General features: G+C 40.0%; 1 protein-coding gene across 3 annotated transcripts in view; it reads left to right on the plus strand.

The window, feature by feature from the left end:
* The window catches only part of LOC149317087 (threonylcarbamoyladenosine tRNA methylthiotransferase-like), a 319,318-nt gene that overhangs the window by 130,900 nt on the left and 169,982 nt on the right, over positions 1-18,436 (plus strand). For all 3 annotated transcript variants that reach the window (XM_089516838.1, XM_089516835.1, XM_089516836.1), the window contains exon 8: positions 5,981-6,084. In XM_089516838.1, coding sequence (XP_089372964.1) covers positions 5,981-6,084 — 104 coding nt within the window. The remainder of the gene's footprint in view (positions 1-5,980; positions 6,085-18,436) is intronic.

Here is an 18,436-nt window from a genome sequence, read left to right on the forward strand (position 1 = left end):
AGAAGACTAAGACCTTTTCTTTGAACTTAGTACTCGCAAAGAATATGAGGGACTGCATTCTGATTTAATTCCATTAAGTCTGACAAAGCAGAATAATCAAATACATCATGTGCCTTGTCTTTCAATATACATCTCATACTTACCTTTGAAAGGGAGCTGTTTTAATTTCAAAAAGCCAAATAACGGTTGAAACAGACGGCCTGGAAGGAGTGGCCAGGACCGCAGTGACTGCATGGCCCACTTCCAAAGTGAGCCACTGGCAGGAGTGGATTAAATCCGATCCTTTTGTGTTGGCTTCCCCCGCGTTAGCACAGCCTCAGAGCAGCTTCTGGCCACTTTGAGAGCATGCATCATGTAAACACCAAACCCCCCAAATAGCCGGAAGCCGCCTTATTTGGCCCATGTGTTTTGAGTCTGAAATGCAAATTCAGAGTCATAAAGGAGGTGAGTTCCATCTCTAAGTCTCCTTCTTTGGAGGTCTTTAAACAGAGGCTGGATGGCCATCTGTCAGGGATGCTTTGATTGTAAGTTCCTGCATGGCAGGGCGGTTGGACTGGATGGCCCTTGTCGTCTCTTCTAACTCTTTGATTCCATGAAAACATCTAGCTAAGGTCCAAAATGCACTGCAGAAATAATCCAGTTTGGATCGCTTTAACTGCCCGGCTCAGTGCTAGGGAATCCTGGGAACTGTAGTTTATTGTGGCACCAGAGCACTCTGACAGGGAAGGCTCAATGTCTCACAAAACAATAGTTCCCACAATTCCCTAGCATTGAGCTGTCTCAAATGGGATTATTTCGGCAGTGTAGTTTGGACCTAGATTATACTTCCTTTTTTTGAGTTTATTTGGAATTCCGGCCTTCCCTCCCTGTCTATCTCAGCTGTTTTCTCTTGTTTTATCCTTGTTCTTTGTCTCTGAAGTAAATAACTTCTTACATATTTGTATGCAAGTGGCCTATGGCCAAGCAATAATAATAATAATAATAATAATAATAATAAATACCTATTTACAAATTTGTCTTTATTATTTTAAAAAGTAGTTTCTCCCTTTCCCTAGGTTTCTGGGTTGTATAACTTCCAAAACTATTTTTTTCCCCGGATTTGAGTGTTTTGTGTTGTATTCTGCATTTATGAGTATTGGGTGAGAAAATCCATAGCACCTTACTTTGAATTGTCTCCTCAAGGTGGATTGAAGACAACAGGGTTCAGAGACACCCAAAGCAGCTTGATAGACTAGTATGTGTCATAAAGTTCACTCTGACTGATGACAGCCTATCAGTTATTCTTTTGAGAGGAAATCATATAAAGATGATCTTGGAAAGTCTCCCCTCCTCCTGATTCTTAACACTAGGGAAGGGATATCCATTAGATGCCAGTGTTACATCTAGCTAGAACTGGGCATAGTTTCTCTTACTGCTATTCTTGATTCCAAAATTGGAACAGAGTTCTTTCTGACAGGCAGGTGGAGTTCCCTTTATATACTCCTTCACTTACTGCTGGCTGTGGCTGACATGGTCTTCCTCTTGCTTTGGTGGGGTAAAGAGGGTACAGTCTTCCAAAGGCCCTTGTTAGATGGCTTTTCACATTAAACTGACATTGATGTGTTGGTTGCTCTCCAGTGCCAGGAATACAGCATTGCTCTGTGGTACTACTTATTCTATCACTCCCCACAGCAATAAGTGGAGCATTTGCCCCCATGCCTTGATGAAAATTCAGTTGTGTAATTGCACGTGACTTCTAGTTGGATTAGAAATGAACCAATATTTTCCCTTATCTGTTGCATAGCATTGGTTTCTACAAGCAGAGATGGATAAAGTGGGCACCTAAATGCACTCTGAGAGCTGTAATTGGCTTATAAAATTTGAACTCTTTGATTACCCTTCTCCAAAAAGCACTTTATCTTTTAGCGTTTGTACAACTGTCTGTTTTCATTCTCTTCTCCAGATGAGAGCCATACTTTGGGGAAGTCGTTTTCCCTGTTCTGTCACAGTTGTTCTGATATCCAACTGTGAGGCATTTCACTTCGGATTCAGCTCGTCTTAGAATATGAGCAAAGTAGTGTTAGAAAATATGATACTTTGCATGATCTTCACTTTATTGTCCATCAGCTATTATGGTACTTTACTTTCTCTTGGTCTGAAAATGTGCTTTGAAGTCCTGTTTTCTCTGTAGTGCTTGCTATACCACAGTCCTGTATTTCCTATTTCTAAAACCAAAGATGTATTTTACAGATTTTAAATTTCTAGCAGGTTTATGTTCCCAGTAGATAAGAGGAAACATTTGCTCTTAGCTCCCTGATCTTGGTTTTCAGTTACATAATTTTTTATAGACATTTGTAGAACAGGCACATAAGGGAGGAATTTAAAAAATGGAAAATAACCAAAACAATTATATTTTTTGCCATTCTGCTGTTGGATTGAATCGAGAACCTTATCGTTGTTGAATGTTTCAGGTTTTAAAAACCTTATGCAGACTAGGTTAAAGTCTGCTTAGCTAAGGGGAAAATGAAATATTAGGATGTCTTGGTGGAAAAATAGGTGACTATTCTGATTGTCCTAAGTATAATGAACTGTTTTCAGGAACTATTCCTACAAAAATAGTGTTGATCTTGGAAACTTTTTAAATATGCATTTTCAAAAGTTATTGATGTTACAGTACTATAGTTGATAACCAGATTTATCTATAATTCTTCATATACTCTTTTTAGATGTAGTTTGTTGTGATTAATCTTTAGATTCCACCACAGTGCAAACTTCTAAGTTAATGATTGCATGGACTAGAGCCAGTTCCAGAACAGTTTATTGGGACATCTTACTCATTCTGTAACTACATAGGACTGGTGGATATCTTAAAGTCTCACTGGCTCTTAAATGTGGCAGAAGAATAAGGATTAGGCCATGGTTTAGCTCTGTAATATTTGTTTGTGTTTCCCTAACATCAGTAATAAGGATTTTGATATCAGGTGATAAATTTCTTTCTTTCTTTTGTTACAGAAATGTAATAAATTAGAAGCAGCCAGCATCGCTTAGCGGTTTGAACAGTAAGCTATGACTTTGGAGACCAGGCTTTGAATCCCCATTCAGCTATTGAAACCTACTGGGTGAACTTGGGCAAATCACACTCTCTCATCCTAAGAGCGAGCCAAAGAGACCCACCCCCAAACAAATCCTGAAAAAAAAAATCCTCGATAGGTCTATCTTAGGGTTGCTATGAGTCAGAAACAACTTGAAGGCACACACCAACAGCAACAATCAATAAGCATGTAGTTTAAAAAGCAGAAGTACTTCTTTATTTCTTCATTCTCCATTCCTTTCCTTTGAAAAAATATGTGTATAGTCTCAACTTTCTGTAGATATTCCTTTTGTTTTTTCAAGTGTGTGGACCCCTTTACTTTTTCTTTAGAGGCGTGTAAACAGATGAAAAACTTGGATCTGTTTTCAACCATTACAAGCAAATATAAGATGGCCTTTATTGCTAGCTGTGTTATATTCATGATGGTTTTCAAAAATAACACAGTTCTGGATTTGTTTTTATTTTTCTAAAAATATTATAGTTCTATTTCAGACCCAAGTCTGAACTGGTAAATTCCACAGGGTACAGTTGCTCAATGCTAGTCTCCCCCCCCCCCCAATTACCTCTATCATCCATGCTGTCGTAAGGTTAAATAGTCTATAATAGGGTTTACATTATTGCCCATGTTTACTGTCTAGATCCTTCAGCTGAAACTGAACTGAATGATCTCCCTCAATGCTGATTTGAATCACAAAGAATAGAATAAATTAGACCTTCTGCAGTGATTACCTGCAGTATCCTGGCTATGGTTCCAAGTGATAGTTTCAGTTAATAATAATAATAATAATAATAATAACAACAACAATAATAATTTATTTATATACCGCCCTGTGGCGAACCAATCCGGGCGGTTTACAACATTAAAATAACATACAGCATAAAAACAATATATTCCCTCCCCCTTTAAAAAGTTATTAAACTACATATCTAAATTAAAACCACAATAACTAGTTAAAACAACAATAAATGAAACAAAATAATACCAACCGATAACCCACTGCAACTTCAGTTCTAAAGAAAAGAAAAGGGGGCTTTGGAGACATTACTGAGAAGGGGGGAGATCCTGAGGCCGGGATATTTTAGTCTGGGAAGGCCTGCCTGAAGAGATCCGTCTTGACAGCCTTTTTGAAGCTCTGTCAAGTCTATGGTATAATGGTTTCAGTGTTGGACTGCGACTTTGGAGACCAGGGTTCAAGTTCCCACTTGGCCATGAAACCCACTAGGTGACCTTGTGGAAGTCACATGCTCTGACCCTCAGGGGAAGACAAAGGCAAACCTTTTCTGAACAAATCTAGCCAAGGAAACCTCATGATAGGTTCACCATAGGATTGCCATGAGTTGGAAACAACTTGAAGGCTCACAACAACAACTACCATATATACTTGACTGTAAATCGAGAAATTTATGCTCAATATTGACTCTAAAATCTTGGAGCAACTTATATACAGGTAATTACAGTACTGATTGGAAAAGCCCTGAAAGAAGCAACGCCAGATGCTCCACTCTTTGTGTCTTGAGCTGCCCAGGTAATAGTGTGTGTGCACACGTGTGTGTGGGGGGGGGGGGCTCTTCCCATATGTGGGGATCCGTTCTGGAACACACACACCCCGTGTATGAGAAAAAATGCATACGCTCAAACCCCATTAGTTTCAATGGGGGAGTGATCCCGCATTCGTCACAGCGCACGCGCCATTCATTCCCCTGCAGCTTAACTTTCCGCGTAAGGTTAAAGCTGTGTATAGCGCACCCATGCCATACGTGGGCGCGCTGTATGATGAATATTGCCTCACATGTACAATTAAAAATTGTACTGATGGTTCACTTATTTGCATTTCTTTGTATTAAACAGCTTGCCTTCATGCTAACTGTAAGTGTTCAGTTACAAAAAGGAGAAAGGGGATAGCTTTGTGCATAGGTTTTTTTGCACAAATTGCAAAAAATATTATGAATATTATGAAAATATTGGCCTGTTACAGACAGCCAGAATAAAGCTGCTTTGGGTCACAGTGGAGGTATGGTGTTTCAATGATGCATGCGCCCTAAGAGTCCAGAAGCCACACCGAAGCCACGCTCCAGTCCTTAGGGCTGAAGCGTGGCTTTGGTGCAACTTCTGGACTCTTAGGACGCATGCATCATTGAAACACCATACCTCCACTGTGACTTGAAGCAGCTTTATTTTGGCTGTCTGTAACAGGCCATTATGAGCCAAGTAAAATGCTTGGTTCCGTAATCTGGTGCCGGAGAAGAGAACTCTCATGGGTTCTGAAGAATAATCAACAGACTGTTTCACCATATTGCGACAACCTGTCTTGACCCAGTTTCAACAAATGTTAGATTTCTTCTTCTACACCCATAGCATTCGGTGACAATTTCAATTGATTAATGTATCTTTAGAATAGTCTATGTCATATTGGCTTTTGGAACTATTGTATTCCATCCTATCTCATACCAGCAGTCCCTAGGAAGGCTCCTCCAGTGAGAATATGTGTGCAGATTTCTTCAAAATTGATTAATGATGTGCGAATTAGATGCCATAATCAACTAAGAGAAGCTTAACCATAGACCAAGTCTTATGGGGGGAAAAAGGAATATCCTTATTTTGCCTTAGTACCTGCATCTTTCAGTGCTTTTATTCCTTAAGCAGAAAAATGAAGAGACAAAAGAATTAGTGAATATATGAACCCTGACAAATATTGCATGACTGATCTTTGAGAGGAAATATATTACATGACTTGAAAAAGGTCAAAAGTCAGATTTGTGTGTCAGTAAATGACAGTTGTAGACAATTTCAACAGCTGCACATAAATATATTTTGCAGAGCAGAGAAGCTGTACTTAATTGGTCAAGAACTAATGTGTACATTTACTTTTAAAAATCAGGAATTTTATGCACTTCATACTTCTTTTCCAGTTGTCTGAATGCATGTACCTACTGCAAAACTAAGCATGCCAGAGGAGAACTAGCAAGTTATTCTGTTGAAGAACTGGTTGACAGAACCAGACAGTCCTTCCAAGGTAGGTTGTTTTGCTTTGCTTTCAAAAACTGCAGTTTGACTTTTTAAAAATGAAAATCAGTGTGGTGTTATTATACACTTGATAATAGATGTGATATGGCATCAGTGTGCTCCAGCAATGCTGAGTGTTTTTTCCCCTCCAAACTAAAGGAAATGTATAAAACAAAACATACCTATAAAAGTATATTAATTTAGCTTCTACAATTCAGATATGGTCAGGGTTCCAGAAGTATATTGCATTCAAATAATAGCTATAAAGGTTTAATCTAATTGTTAGTCCCAGTAATAGCGGACCTCTTGATTCAATAGGCCTTATATAAGTGTTGACTTAAGAAGACACACTGGTTTTGACTCAATTAGATTTAAGTGAGAGAAACTAACATATAAAAGTATGCAGCTTTGGAATGGTAATACGCTAATTACATCTAGAATGCAGCTAAAACATAGCCTGCTCTTTCTTTTTTTTTAAAAAAAATTCCCATTCTGCTTACATTTATCAGCCATCTTTCTGTGGTTACTGGCTTTTTATCAAAGGAACAAGACATGGTTCAACTGTTATACACCAGGGAGTCATTTTGTCAACTCAGTAAAATAGCCTCATAGAATTTGAAGTTCACAGTCTATTGGGTGAAGCAGACAAACAGCCTGGAGAGGCCAGAGGCCACCTCGCCTGCAGTCGATCCCAGATCGGCACGGGACTGTAGCGACTGGACATTTTAAGACTCTTAAAACAGGCTGCTACTGTGGGATGCTGGCAAAGAGTGGCTTTTTACCACTCTTTTTGTTGGCGGCCTTTGACTCCCTTAGGTGGCCTTGGAGCATCTTCTGGCAACATAAAGGGTGTGCGTCGTCTGCACACCATGCCTCCAATGCAGCCAGAAGCTGTACTCCCCCTCTCCCCTGTTTCAGGCCTATGTCACTAGTTTTCTTTTGTTTTTTGGATGTCATAGGTCTAATCTGCACTGCAGAAGTAATGCAGCTAAGTGCCACTTTGCCATGGCTTTATCCTATGGAAGCCTTGAGATTTGTAGTTTGTTGTGGCACCAGAGGGTTCTGATAGGGAAGGCTAAATATCTCACAAAACTACAAATACCAGAATTCCTTAGTCTTGAGCTATGTCAGTTTAAGCGGTGTCTAACTGCATTATTTCTTCAGTGCAAATTAAACTATAGTCTCTTGTAGTGTTTGGCTACAATTTCACAGTTCTTAGATTAGCAATGCTAATCTAAGTAACAATGGAAAAGTTATTTTTGAGGCTATAATTCCATGACCCCCCCCCCCCCCCGGTGGGCATGTTGGCACCTGTAGTTTCCCTTCCCCACCACCCAAAAAACCCTTTTCCAAGCTGTCCGTCAGAAGAACCTAGTCAAGAAGGGCAGTTAGGTTTCTTTCAGACTGCGATCACTGTGGCTCTACAATAGGAAAAGTCATTGTGGGAATAAGCTAATTTCTGGTGCAGTTTCCTAGCTGAAATGAAAACTAGATTTGTCATTTATCCTGAAATGGAATGTATGCTTGTAGAGTTCTGAATCATCACACACAAAAGCACATATATGCACACACAATTTTGAAGTGTTCTAAAGATTTAATGTAGTATTGTATTGAAGTGCACATCTTGAGTAGAATGTCTAATTTAGATTAGTCACATAGATAAATGCTGCTGTGTGTTCCCACCTTTTCTGGGTGTCAGCTCCATGGAATACAGTGAGAGCTCCATGTTAGCACACATAGGGTTGTGTTACAATTGCATTGCCTGAACTTTAGATTACTTATTTGCATAGTTGGAAAGTTTATGGTACAGAATATGGCAGCCAGGCTGATTACTGGCACATCTAGATTTGCCCACATTACACCAGTTTTAAAATCCCTTCGCTGGCTGCCTGTTAGTTTCCAGGCAAGATACAAAGTGTTGGTTTTAACCTTTAAAGCCCTGCATGGCTTGGGTCCTGACTTCTTACGGGAACGCTTTCTCCCATATCATCCTCCCCACACTCCTCGTTCTGCTGGGAAGAATCTGCTTCAACCAAAGAGGACTAGACTTTTGGCAGTGACCCAGCGTTCCTTTTCAGTTGATCCTAGACTCTGGAACGACCTGCCGGATGAGAACCGTCAGATACCACCTTGGAAACCTTTAAGAAGGCTATTAAGACGGATCTCTTCCAGCAGGCCTTTCCAGACTAGGTCCACCTCTATTTTCCTGCCTCCCGCCCCCCACACACACTTCTCTCCCCTTTTCTCCATCCCCTTTTCCATCCTATCTGGTCCCCACTATACATTTCTTTTTTCAAATCTTCCACTGATTTTAACTGTGATTTTATACAATTGTTTTAATATCTGTCTGGTTTAATCTCTTTTTAGTATTACTATTATGTTTTTATTCTGAGGGGGAGGGATAGGGTTTTTTAGAATTTTAACTGTATCTTGTTTTATTGTTGTAATCCGCTTGGATTCCAAGTGATTAAGATGAATAATAATAATAATAATAATTATTATTATTATTATTATTATTATTATTATTATTATTATTATTATTATTATTATTAGACAGGTTCCGTTCGTACTGTATAGTTGCAGCAGCATGCTTTTTACTGTGTGGCTTTAGCAACTTCCTTCAATAGCAAAGAGAAGTACAGAGCCTTAGTTTTCCTTCTGACAGAGTTTTTATATTGAGAACTTCTTGATGACAATTTAAGGTTTGTTATGTCTGAGCCCATATTCTCTTGTTCTGTAATGCTGCATTTTTATTCTTTACCATTTTTGAAAAATTGTTTGGTTCTCCCCTCCTTTTCTTCTTCTTCTTTTTATTGGACAGTTCAATCAAAAATATACATATAGCAGTCCCTTCAATTTAGGACTCTTTTATTTTGTGTGTGTGTGTGTTACTTTTATTTTTGTTTTTTTAAACTGGCTCGGCATTAAACAGTTTGTGTTTCATAGCATTGTTTCACTGTCTTTTGTTGAAGTCCCCTAAGACTAACTGACATGTTGTTAGGCATAATGGAAGGAAGGTCAACAAAGAGGGAGCCTGTTTCTTCTTGGCAGGACAAGTATTTACTTTTGATTAAATCCAAAATATTTTTAATGTAGTCTTTGTTAAAAACCTTTCAGTGGCTTTGTTTAGTGGCTTTGTTTAATAAATAACATATATTTCTCCTTTCATTGTGCATTTAGAATCTGATTGGCATGTGCACTCTGGGGTATGGTAGCCACTTGATAACTGGATTGAGGTTTCTCTGCCTTCTGAGTCCTTTTGATTTACCTTTTGATTTAAGCATTTACAGTATACCCTGCTCTTTCTGAGGAAATTCACATTCATCATAGGTTACAACACGGAAAACAATAATAGTGCAATAACCTAATAAACTAAAAATCTATAAAATTAGCAACATAATTGGGATGGGCAAAGTACAGGCCTCCAGATGTTGCTGAACTGAACGCACATCGGCTTTAGCTAGTAGACCAAATGGTGATGAATGCTGGGAGCTATAGTTCAGCAAGAAGAAGATACTTTGTCCTCCTCTGATAAAACAAAACAACAGTATCAAAGCATGATAAATAATGTTTTTAAATGCAAATTGAGTCTCCCTATCAATAAAAGAAAGAACTGTCTCAAGTGTATTCTTAAAATAATTGAGGTTTTTTTTCCCCAAGGGAGTCATTCATGTATAGGAGAGGAGTAATAGTTTTACCAATACAGTACTTATTTGTTTTCAAAGATGGTAAAGTTGAGGTTGTTATACTTTGGCCATGTCATGAGAAGGCATGACTCATTGGTAAAGACAATTATGCTAGAGAAGATAGAGGGATGTAGAAAGTGAAGAAGACTGCAAGCTAGATGGATGGACTCTATTAAGGAGGTCACAGGTATGAATTTACAGGACCTAAGCAGAGCAGTGGAAGACAGGAAGTCTTAGAGATGTCTCATCCACAGGGTCGCCTTGAGTTGGAATGAACTCAAAGAGGGTTAACAACAACAAACGTTGTTTTCAAGCAATGGGATTTTTGCCTTTGATAGTCATACTTAATTCCTTCATTGGTTAGACCAGTATCTATTCATTGCGTCAAACCTGTGCGGCTGGTGGAATAATTAAGTAGTTTGGAGCAATCTTTATTTATTCGTCAAATTTATATCTTAGATTTCACCCAGGATGGGATCCAAAATAGCTTAGAATGGTGGTGGTGGGGAGTAGCTGCTCTCCCTAAATGCCAGCCTTGGCTTTTCACCACAGTCTTTCCTGTTTAGAGTCCATAGTCATACAATGAAAATATATGCCTGAACTAGATTTCATTCTCAATATTAGAGGCTAGCCCTAAGCACACTTCCATTCAGGGAACTGTTTTATAGTCAAAGGAGATTTATGACTTTTGCCAGTTCTTCCTCTTGTGCCCTCTGAAAATTTGTGTGTGGGGAGGCAGTTGGTGGACTCTTCAGTCGTGTGGTATGGTGGGAATTACTGTAGGAGGAGTGAATCAGGAAACATTTCAAACCACCCAATTAAAAGCATTTAGTGGAATGAAGATGCCTCTCATTTGAATAATAATTTGCTAACACTACATGTCATTGTCACCATAGTTACTACACATGCTGGCAACCTAAGTTTTAAAAAAATGTTTGAGGGTACATCTTTTATTTTACTTTTATGAAATTCCAGTTCATAGGTGTTGTGTGTGTGTGTGTGTGTGTGTGTGTATGCTATCTCTTATGAGGCTCTAATAAACATACTGTCCAGAGTTAGCTATAGGAAACTAGAGGAGTAGAATGGTGATGAAGACATACAGATGGGATCCAAAGATATTTTACTGGATATGTGTGTAATCTAACATACAGTTTTATTTTAAGGTATCAGTTCACCTAAACTTAGTACTGAACGTTACTAATCACTTCTATTTAAAAAGAAAGAAAGAAAGATTTTCCCCTTGACCAACTTACTTCTTTATTATATTTTTGGCACACAAAGTTCTGAGATTTTAAAATTAATGGGAATTGACTCTCTAGAGATGCCTAACTTTAAAAATTTTCTTTCTTTTTCCCTTTTGTGGATTAAGAATGGATCAAGTCCTGGCTGTAGACTCTGCTAATGTAGAAACCCTTATGCCAAGATAAATATTTTGACACCAGTCTGTCATTTGTTAAAGCCACACAGGACAGCAGAATGAATTAGGTTCCTCCTCCCATCCCCATTATCCCATACAGTGTTTTCTAATGGCTCTTAAAGGAAACAAAAATGTATTTACAGTCTTTAAATGATTATTTATTTAGGTAGCAGTGAAGACTAGTGTGCAGCAAAAATAAAGACACCAAAAACCATGGCTTATTTTAGAAAGGCTGGTTACTCTAAAAAAGTAAGATTACTTTATATCACAATAGTATGGCCATTGAAAGGAATTGCATTTAATCCAAGAACAGATAAAAATTTAATACTGAGTAGATCAGGGCTCGGCAACCCCCGGCCCACGGGCCGGATGGGGCCCGCGGAGGCCTTTTGGCCGTCCCCTGCGCACTCCTGCCGCTGATTGCCGCCGCTCCGGGAGCCATTTTGCCCCTCAAAATGGCGGCGAAGTCTCACGCGATGGGAAAGGTCGCGTGAGACTTCGCCACCATTTTGAGGAACAAAATGGCGACAGGCCTCTAGGAGGCCCGTTGCAGCCCCTGGAGCCCTCCAACAGGGCTCCGGTGGCGGCAGCTGGCCTCTAGGAGGCCCGTTGCTGTCGCTGGGGCCCTCCAACAGGGCTCCGGCGGCGGCAGCCGGCCTCTAGGAGGCCCATTGCCGTCGCTGGGGCCCTGTTAAAGGGCGGCGGCGGTGGCAGCTGGCCTCTAGGAGGGCTGTTGCTGTCGTTGGGGCCCTCTAACAGGGCTCTGGTGGCGGCAGCCAGCCTCTAGGACTTTTTTGCCAGCCTCTGACGGGGCCTGGGGCCCCATTAGGGGCCGGCAAAGAGGTGGAGGCCTGCAGTGCTGGTGGCCCCCAACGGCATTTTTGCTGGCCTCTGACGGGGCCTGGGGCCCCGTTAGGGGCTGGCAAAGAGGAGGAGGCCTGGCCCCCGAGGGTGGAAGCTCCGCCCCCAGCATGCGGCCCCGCCCCTGGTGGGTGGAAGCTCCACCCCCCAGCTTCGGCCCCCCCCCCCCCAGCCGTCTGAGGGACAGCAACCCGGCCCCCACCTCAAAAAGGTTGCCTACCCCTGGTGTAGATTATCAGTGGCATAGAGAAATCAGACTATCAGTGGTACAGAGGAATCTTTCATAGGCACACTTTCAACCCTGTCTCTGCATAATGTTTGTTTCATATGCACTAAAGTGCATGGTTTTGTACTGTGAGACAACTGAAGAAGATTAGTTTGGATTAGGATTGATCAAACATAAGTGGGTTTATGATTTAAATGCAAGGCTTTGTCTTTAGGAAGAGGAGAGTGGGATTGCATTTCTCTTGGTCAGAGCTTGGAATATTAGGCCTGAAATAATAATTTGATAATGGTCCAAAATACACTGGAGAAATAATCCAGTTTGAGGCTGCTTTAACTGCCCTCACTCAATGCTAGGGAACTGAAGTTTTGCAAGACATTTAGCCTTCTCTTTCAGAGAGCTCTGGTTAAACTACAATTCCCAGGGTTCCCTAGCACTGAGCCAGAACATTTAAAATGGTCTCAAACTGGATTATTTCTGCAGTGTGTTTTGGACCAGTGTTCAGTATTAGACATTGGAAAATTAATTCATTGCCACTAACTCTAATAATTGAATTCATTTAATTAGTTAGGTTGTTTTTAATTAATTCATTGCTGGAACCCTTAGTCTCCAAGGAAGACCATGGGATTTACAGACAATGGCACAAAACTGATGCCATTGACCTTAGGGACCTATTTTGTTACTAGCATCTTTGGAAATCCTCCTTTGGTCATTTAAAAGTTGCCATCCCTCAACCTGGAATTTTCCTCCCCGATGGACTACAAAATACATAAGTGAATTGTTTCCTGGAGATAGTGGAATTTCAGCTCATCTCATAGAATTGGAAGACGCTACAAGGGTCATCCAATCCAACCCCCCTACCATGCAGGAATACACAACACACTTTTTCTGGAAATACAGATAATCTGGAAATGATCAGGTGGGGAACAGATGGTCATCCGTTCATCATACAGCTACTCAATTCATTTTTCTAATGGCCTATATCATTCTTCTTCTTTATTCTCCACCCCCACTCCACTCTCACTAACATGTACATTGTTCACTTTGCCTGTTAATGAGAGGTAAAACAAGAATGGGAATAATACAGCCTTCTAGTTACTCTTGAACTGCAACTCGCAGGATTTCTCAGTATTGACTATGCTGGCTAGGGTTGTTGGGAGGTGTGGAGCAACTATATCTGAAAGGCCAACACAGTTCCCACACCCTGTGTTAAAGTTTAAACAGATAAAGGTTTCCCCTTGACATGAATGTCTAGTAACAGACTGTTAGAGGCAGTGCTCATCTCCGTTACTAAGCTAAGGGAGCCAGCATTGTCCAAGGACAGCTTTGGTGGTCATCAGGCCAGCATGACTGCACTGAAGGCTGTTACCTTCCCAGCAAAGTGGTACCTATTTATCTACCTACATTTGCATGCTTTTGAACTGCTAGGTTGGCAGAAGCTGGGATTAGTGATGGGAGCTCACTCCATCATGTGGCACTTGGGCCTCAAACTGCCAACCTTTCGACCTTCCAAACCATCAGAATTGACATCTTAACCACTAGCCAATGCATCTAGTGTTGTAGTCTAAAGTTTAGTGTTGTGCTAATTTCAGCTATAGGGCATCGATCCACTGCAAGTATAGCAATTAGTGATTGATTACAAAGATCGATCAGTGAATCAAGGGTGGAGCATGCTTTTAAAAATTGTTTTGAATGCCTCTGTGCATATGCAGAAAATAAAAATAAATAGTCTGTATTATTTGGCTCCTCATTGTATGATCTATGGAAGAAGGGGGTGAGTGGCATGCAGAATGAGAGAAGTGAGAAACGAGAGAGAATCCTAGAGAAAAGGAAGTGAGGTGACACAGAAATGGGATGCCTGGCCGTGTGACGGCCATGTAAAAGATAAAGAAGGGGTTATTAATGCTCTCACCAAAAATAATAATACACAAGGGATGTCAGAATAAAATCAATAAAAGATAATACCTGACGAGAGCCACAATCTAACCTATCTTTTTGAAAGACTTTCAATCCAGCAGATGTAGTGTAGTGAGAACACCAATCTTCCGGGACTAAAGGGCTTGATTTTTTGTAAGAACCATGCATGCTTAAGAGCTGAGTAAACAGAGCAACCCCTGACTTCATTCCATCCCACGACAGGAGTCATTTCCTCCAGTCCTCATCCTTTCCCCCCTTAGACCTTCCTGTCTTACTCCATTTGCCAGAGGAACAAATTCAGAGTCTAAAATCAATGTTTTAGATCATGAGGATTAATGCCAGTATTAATCAGGAAAATAGCACGTTAGGCCATCTCAGTAGAAAAATCCAGTGAGTGAACAAGTTAATTAGTTAATTAACTAGATATTTCCAATGTCTGGGCTGAGTACTTATAAAAAATTGACCAAGGTTGTTCATGTAAGTTTTCTAAACAAATTACATATGTTCTAATAGCCTTTTTTGCCCTGTTAGTGCAAGTAACTCTTCTAAATCTTTACTATGTGCAGGAAAACTTGCCTGTTGTTGGTATCAGTGTTGTAATTCAATAAGATTATGCCTGGTGTATTATTTATAATTTTTCAAACAAACTTGTTTTGCAGTGATTAACTATAGGTGCATTGCAGGTCAGGACACTAGTTGGTTAGCTTACATAATCTGGTTTTATGACCTGTAATTTAAATTTTTTTTAAGCTCTTCTGATATTTATGGTATCCATCAGAAAGTTTGCTGATTTCTACTGGTATATGTAATGCTTTTACAGTGGACTCTTGGCATCCACTAAAGTTTAAAGGAAACCTGGTGGATACCAAAATCCATGGATGCTCAAGTCCCATTATATCCAAATAGTAAAATGGTGTCCTTTATACAAAATGGCAAAATCAAGGTATGCTTTTTGGATTTTTAAAAATACATGTATATATTTTCAAAAACATATGTAGGTGGTTGAATTTGTGATGCTGAATCCATGGATATGACGGGCTGACTGTATAATAAAAATCCTACACTTTGTCAAGAGTTATGTGATTCAAACCTCTACCAGTACAAGAATGATATGGGTCATTGTGTGTTCTCATCTGTCAAATAGGAGATTGCACAACTAAAAAAGTTGCAGAAAACATGAACAAAAATTTATCAAAGGGCAATAATATTTTCTTTACAAGGCAAAGCTAAAGTGATTGAGGCTTCTGTAATCACCTGGTAAATCACCTGAAGTCACGTTAGATTGTTAGAGTGAGTGTGGATTTGAGTGTAACTGTTTTTAAAAGTTAGTATCATTTGTTTTAGTATTCAATGGTCAAATACTTGTGCAGTAAACGTGTATGTCAATTCTGGGGGGGGAGGAAGGAATGGAACGTTGAGAGGAACAGATGCTCTCTAAATCTAACCTAACCTGAGATTCGGAATACTGTGAATTTTAATCAAAGTTGTCCATCATTTTTATATGATAAAAACAGATTCAGGACTCTTGATGCATGCCAACCAAGAAACTAATATGGACTTTCATAAAGACAGAAGTTTGTACATTATATGAGTTATGTTTGGAGAATGTGAATAATATGCTATGATGTTAATTTTCCAGTTAACTGCATGGCTAAGTTGAATAAAACTGATACTTTTATTTGGTATTTATATAGAATACAATCTTGTTAATAGCTACGTCTTGATTGTCAGCTGTATCGGCCATGAATTTCAACTCTCTCTTATTGCTAGTTTGAAAGCCTGGCAATTGTTCCTGTGACAGCAAGCCAGGGGTGGGGTGCATCTAGAAGTTGAACTTTCATCAGCTATATTCAGCATGAGATGAGGAGTACTGAATACAGCTGATGAAAGTTCAACTTCTAGAAGCTCCCCACCCCTGGCTTGCTGTCACAGGAACAATTGCCAGGCTTTCGAACTAGCAATAAGAGAGAGTTGAAATTCATGGCCCATGCAGTTGACAATCAAGACAATGAAGAGTGATTGGAAAAGGATCTGGAAAGCCACACATTTCCCATCCCAACTTTAAGGCCAGAAGTAGTTTTAAGTCCACTTCCAAACACTAGGGACGCTATGTCATCTCTGCTTTCTAAATGTCTCTGCTCAGTCTCTGGAATATTGTGTTCCTTTAATAGATTAAATGAGAACATTATTCTTCAAAAACTACCTCCATGGTCCATTCAACTGCAGAAGAACAACCCTGTTTCCAAAAATTCAAAAACGTTGTGAAGATGCTGTGGGTTTTGCTCACGTTATTGAGAAGTAGTGTTGTGCAGTTGTAATGACTGGGCCACCAGTCATTTGAGGACTCCTCTCTAACCATAAAAGGTTAAGCTGGGGGAAGGTACATGCTAATGAGAGCTTACATCACATGCTAATGAGAAGTTACATCATAGCTCACCTAAGGCCCAACTGGCTAATCAGTAGAGCAGGACTGCGAGTTTCAAGAACCTTCCATCAAAAGTCTTTAAAAGGCTTCTGAGACCATGTGCTCTTTTGTCTTCTGCTGTTTTGGAAGCCCAGCTGTTGGGCCTGTACCAAGAGGGCAGGCTTAAGGGATGTAGTTTGAGCTAGCCAATGGGAGCCAGCTCCTTGCATCCAAAGCCCCATCAAGGACTGCAAATCCCATCTCTGTGTGAGTAGCTTAGGAAATGTTAGTTAGTGCGTCTAGGCTTTTGTTATGTTTACTTTTTGGCTTGCCTGAAATGAACATCTTGTAACTATGCATTCGGTACCTGCAAGGCAAGGAGGCCTTGCATGAATGATACCTTATTGCTCTATTCTGTCTAGTTAGAATAAATACCTTTGTTTAAAAGTATCTGCTGTCTCTGTACTCCTATACACATGCCTTAGCTTGGTTGTGCTTGCTTAGGTTAGCAAGGGGAGGAACTTAAGTCTTTAGTAAGTCCCAGTATGTGCTAAGGGGAGTTCATTGTAGATTCACTGAGTGGTGACAGCTTGACTAGAGGATCTCAGGGGGTCTCAGTCAGCTCAGCAGGGAGCGGGAACAGAGAACCAGGAGACTTGGGGAAATTAAAGGGATCCACTGGGGCTAAGGGCCAAGAACAAGGTGGCTGTTTGGCTGCTTGGACCCCAGGGATCATCACAGCAATAGTTAGTGTGTCAAACTAGGACTGGGGAGAGCTAGATTCAGTTCCTTAGTAGGTTATCTTTGAATCAGTAACAATCTGTCCGCCTAGTCTTCTTCACAGATTGTTTGTGGAGATGAAATGCAATTTATGTCCCCATGATTTGTTCAGATAAATGACATTTTCCTGAGGTGCAATAAGAATTCAGAGCAGTACAAGAGGCAACAAAGAAAGTGAGAGGAATGGGTAAAGGGGATTGAGAAGGAGAGAGAGAAAGAGGACAAGAAAGGAAAGCAATGAAAGGACCAAGAAGTGAAAATGCAGTTGCAGCCTGGTATTCTTTATGTAGTGTGAAAACTGCACTGGGATCCTGTTGGACAGTTGCAAAAATCTACAGGTTCTGCATTCTAAGAGCATTGGTTACTTGGCCAGGATCAGATGACAAGGAAATGTATGATACACAGTGCCTGCCTGGTGCCATGTCTTCAAATGTTAAACTCAGTGGCATGAAATACCCAGAAAGTGGTTCTGAGGCTGTTGTCACAAACTGTAAAGGCTCTTATACTTCATTTTAGCTGAGGGTGAGATTCAGTGGACTAACCCAAAGACTTAATGGAAATATTGGTTTTAATGAGAGGTCTGAAGAATATGTGTGTATAAATTATGTTATTGTGGTAGGGATTGGTGTTTTGACATGGTGAACATAGTTGACCAGTTTGTTTATATTTAGCTTATGTCTCACACAGTAGGAACTTTAGAATGTATTGCTGGGTAAATAGGTTCAATGAGTAAAATATTTTTTTAAAAGTTAATCATCAGCTAAAGTTTACATAAGGTTCCCAGAAGCACAGGTCAAAAGCTGAGCATTGCTTCTGTGTTTCTGTACTTACTCTGGTAAATTTCTGTATATAGAATGGTTGCCATGGATCTACAGTGTGGCAAACAGTAGAAATGTTGCTTGTTTGCTGAATGCTCTTTCTGCTTAGCTTGCACAGTTTGAATGCATTTTAAGCTTAAGATTGAGCAATTGTCCTGTTTTGTGATTGAAATCTTTATCAACTGGATTAAGCCTGGTTTGTTTTTAATATATAGCCTGCACAATGGATTTTTTTTAAAGAGCATGACTGGCGTGA

This window comes from Sceloporus occidentalis, unplaced genomic scaffold (assembly GCF_023333645.1).
Source record: "Sceloporus occidentalis isolate IW3139 unplaced genomic scaffold, rSceOcc1.0.p SCAF_3, whole genome shotgun sequence".
NCBI lineage: Eukaryota > Metazoa > Chordata > Lepidosauria > Squamata > Phrynosomatidae > Sceloporus > Sceloporus occidentalis.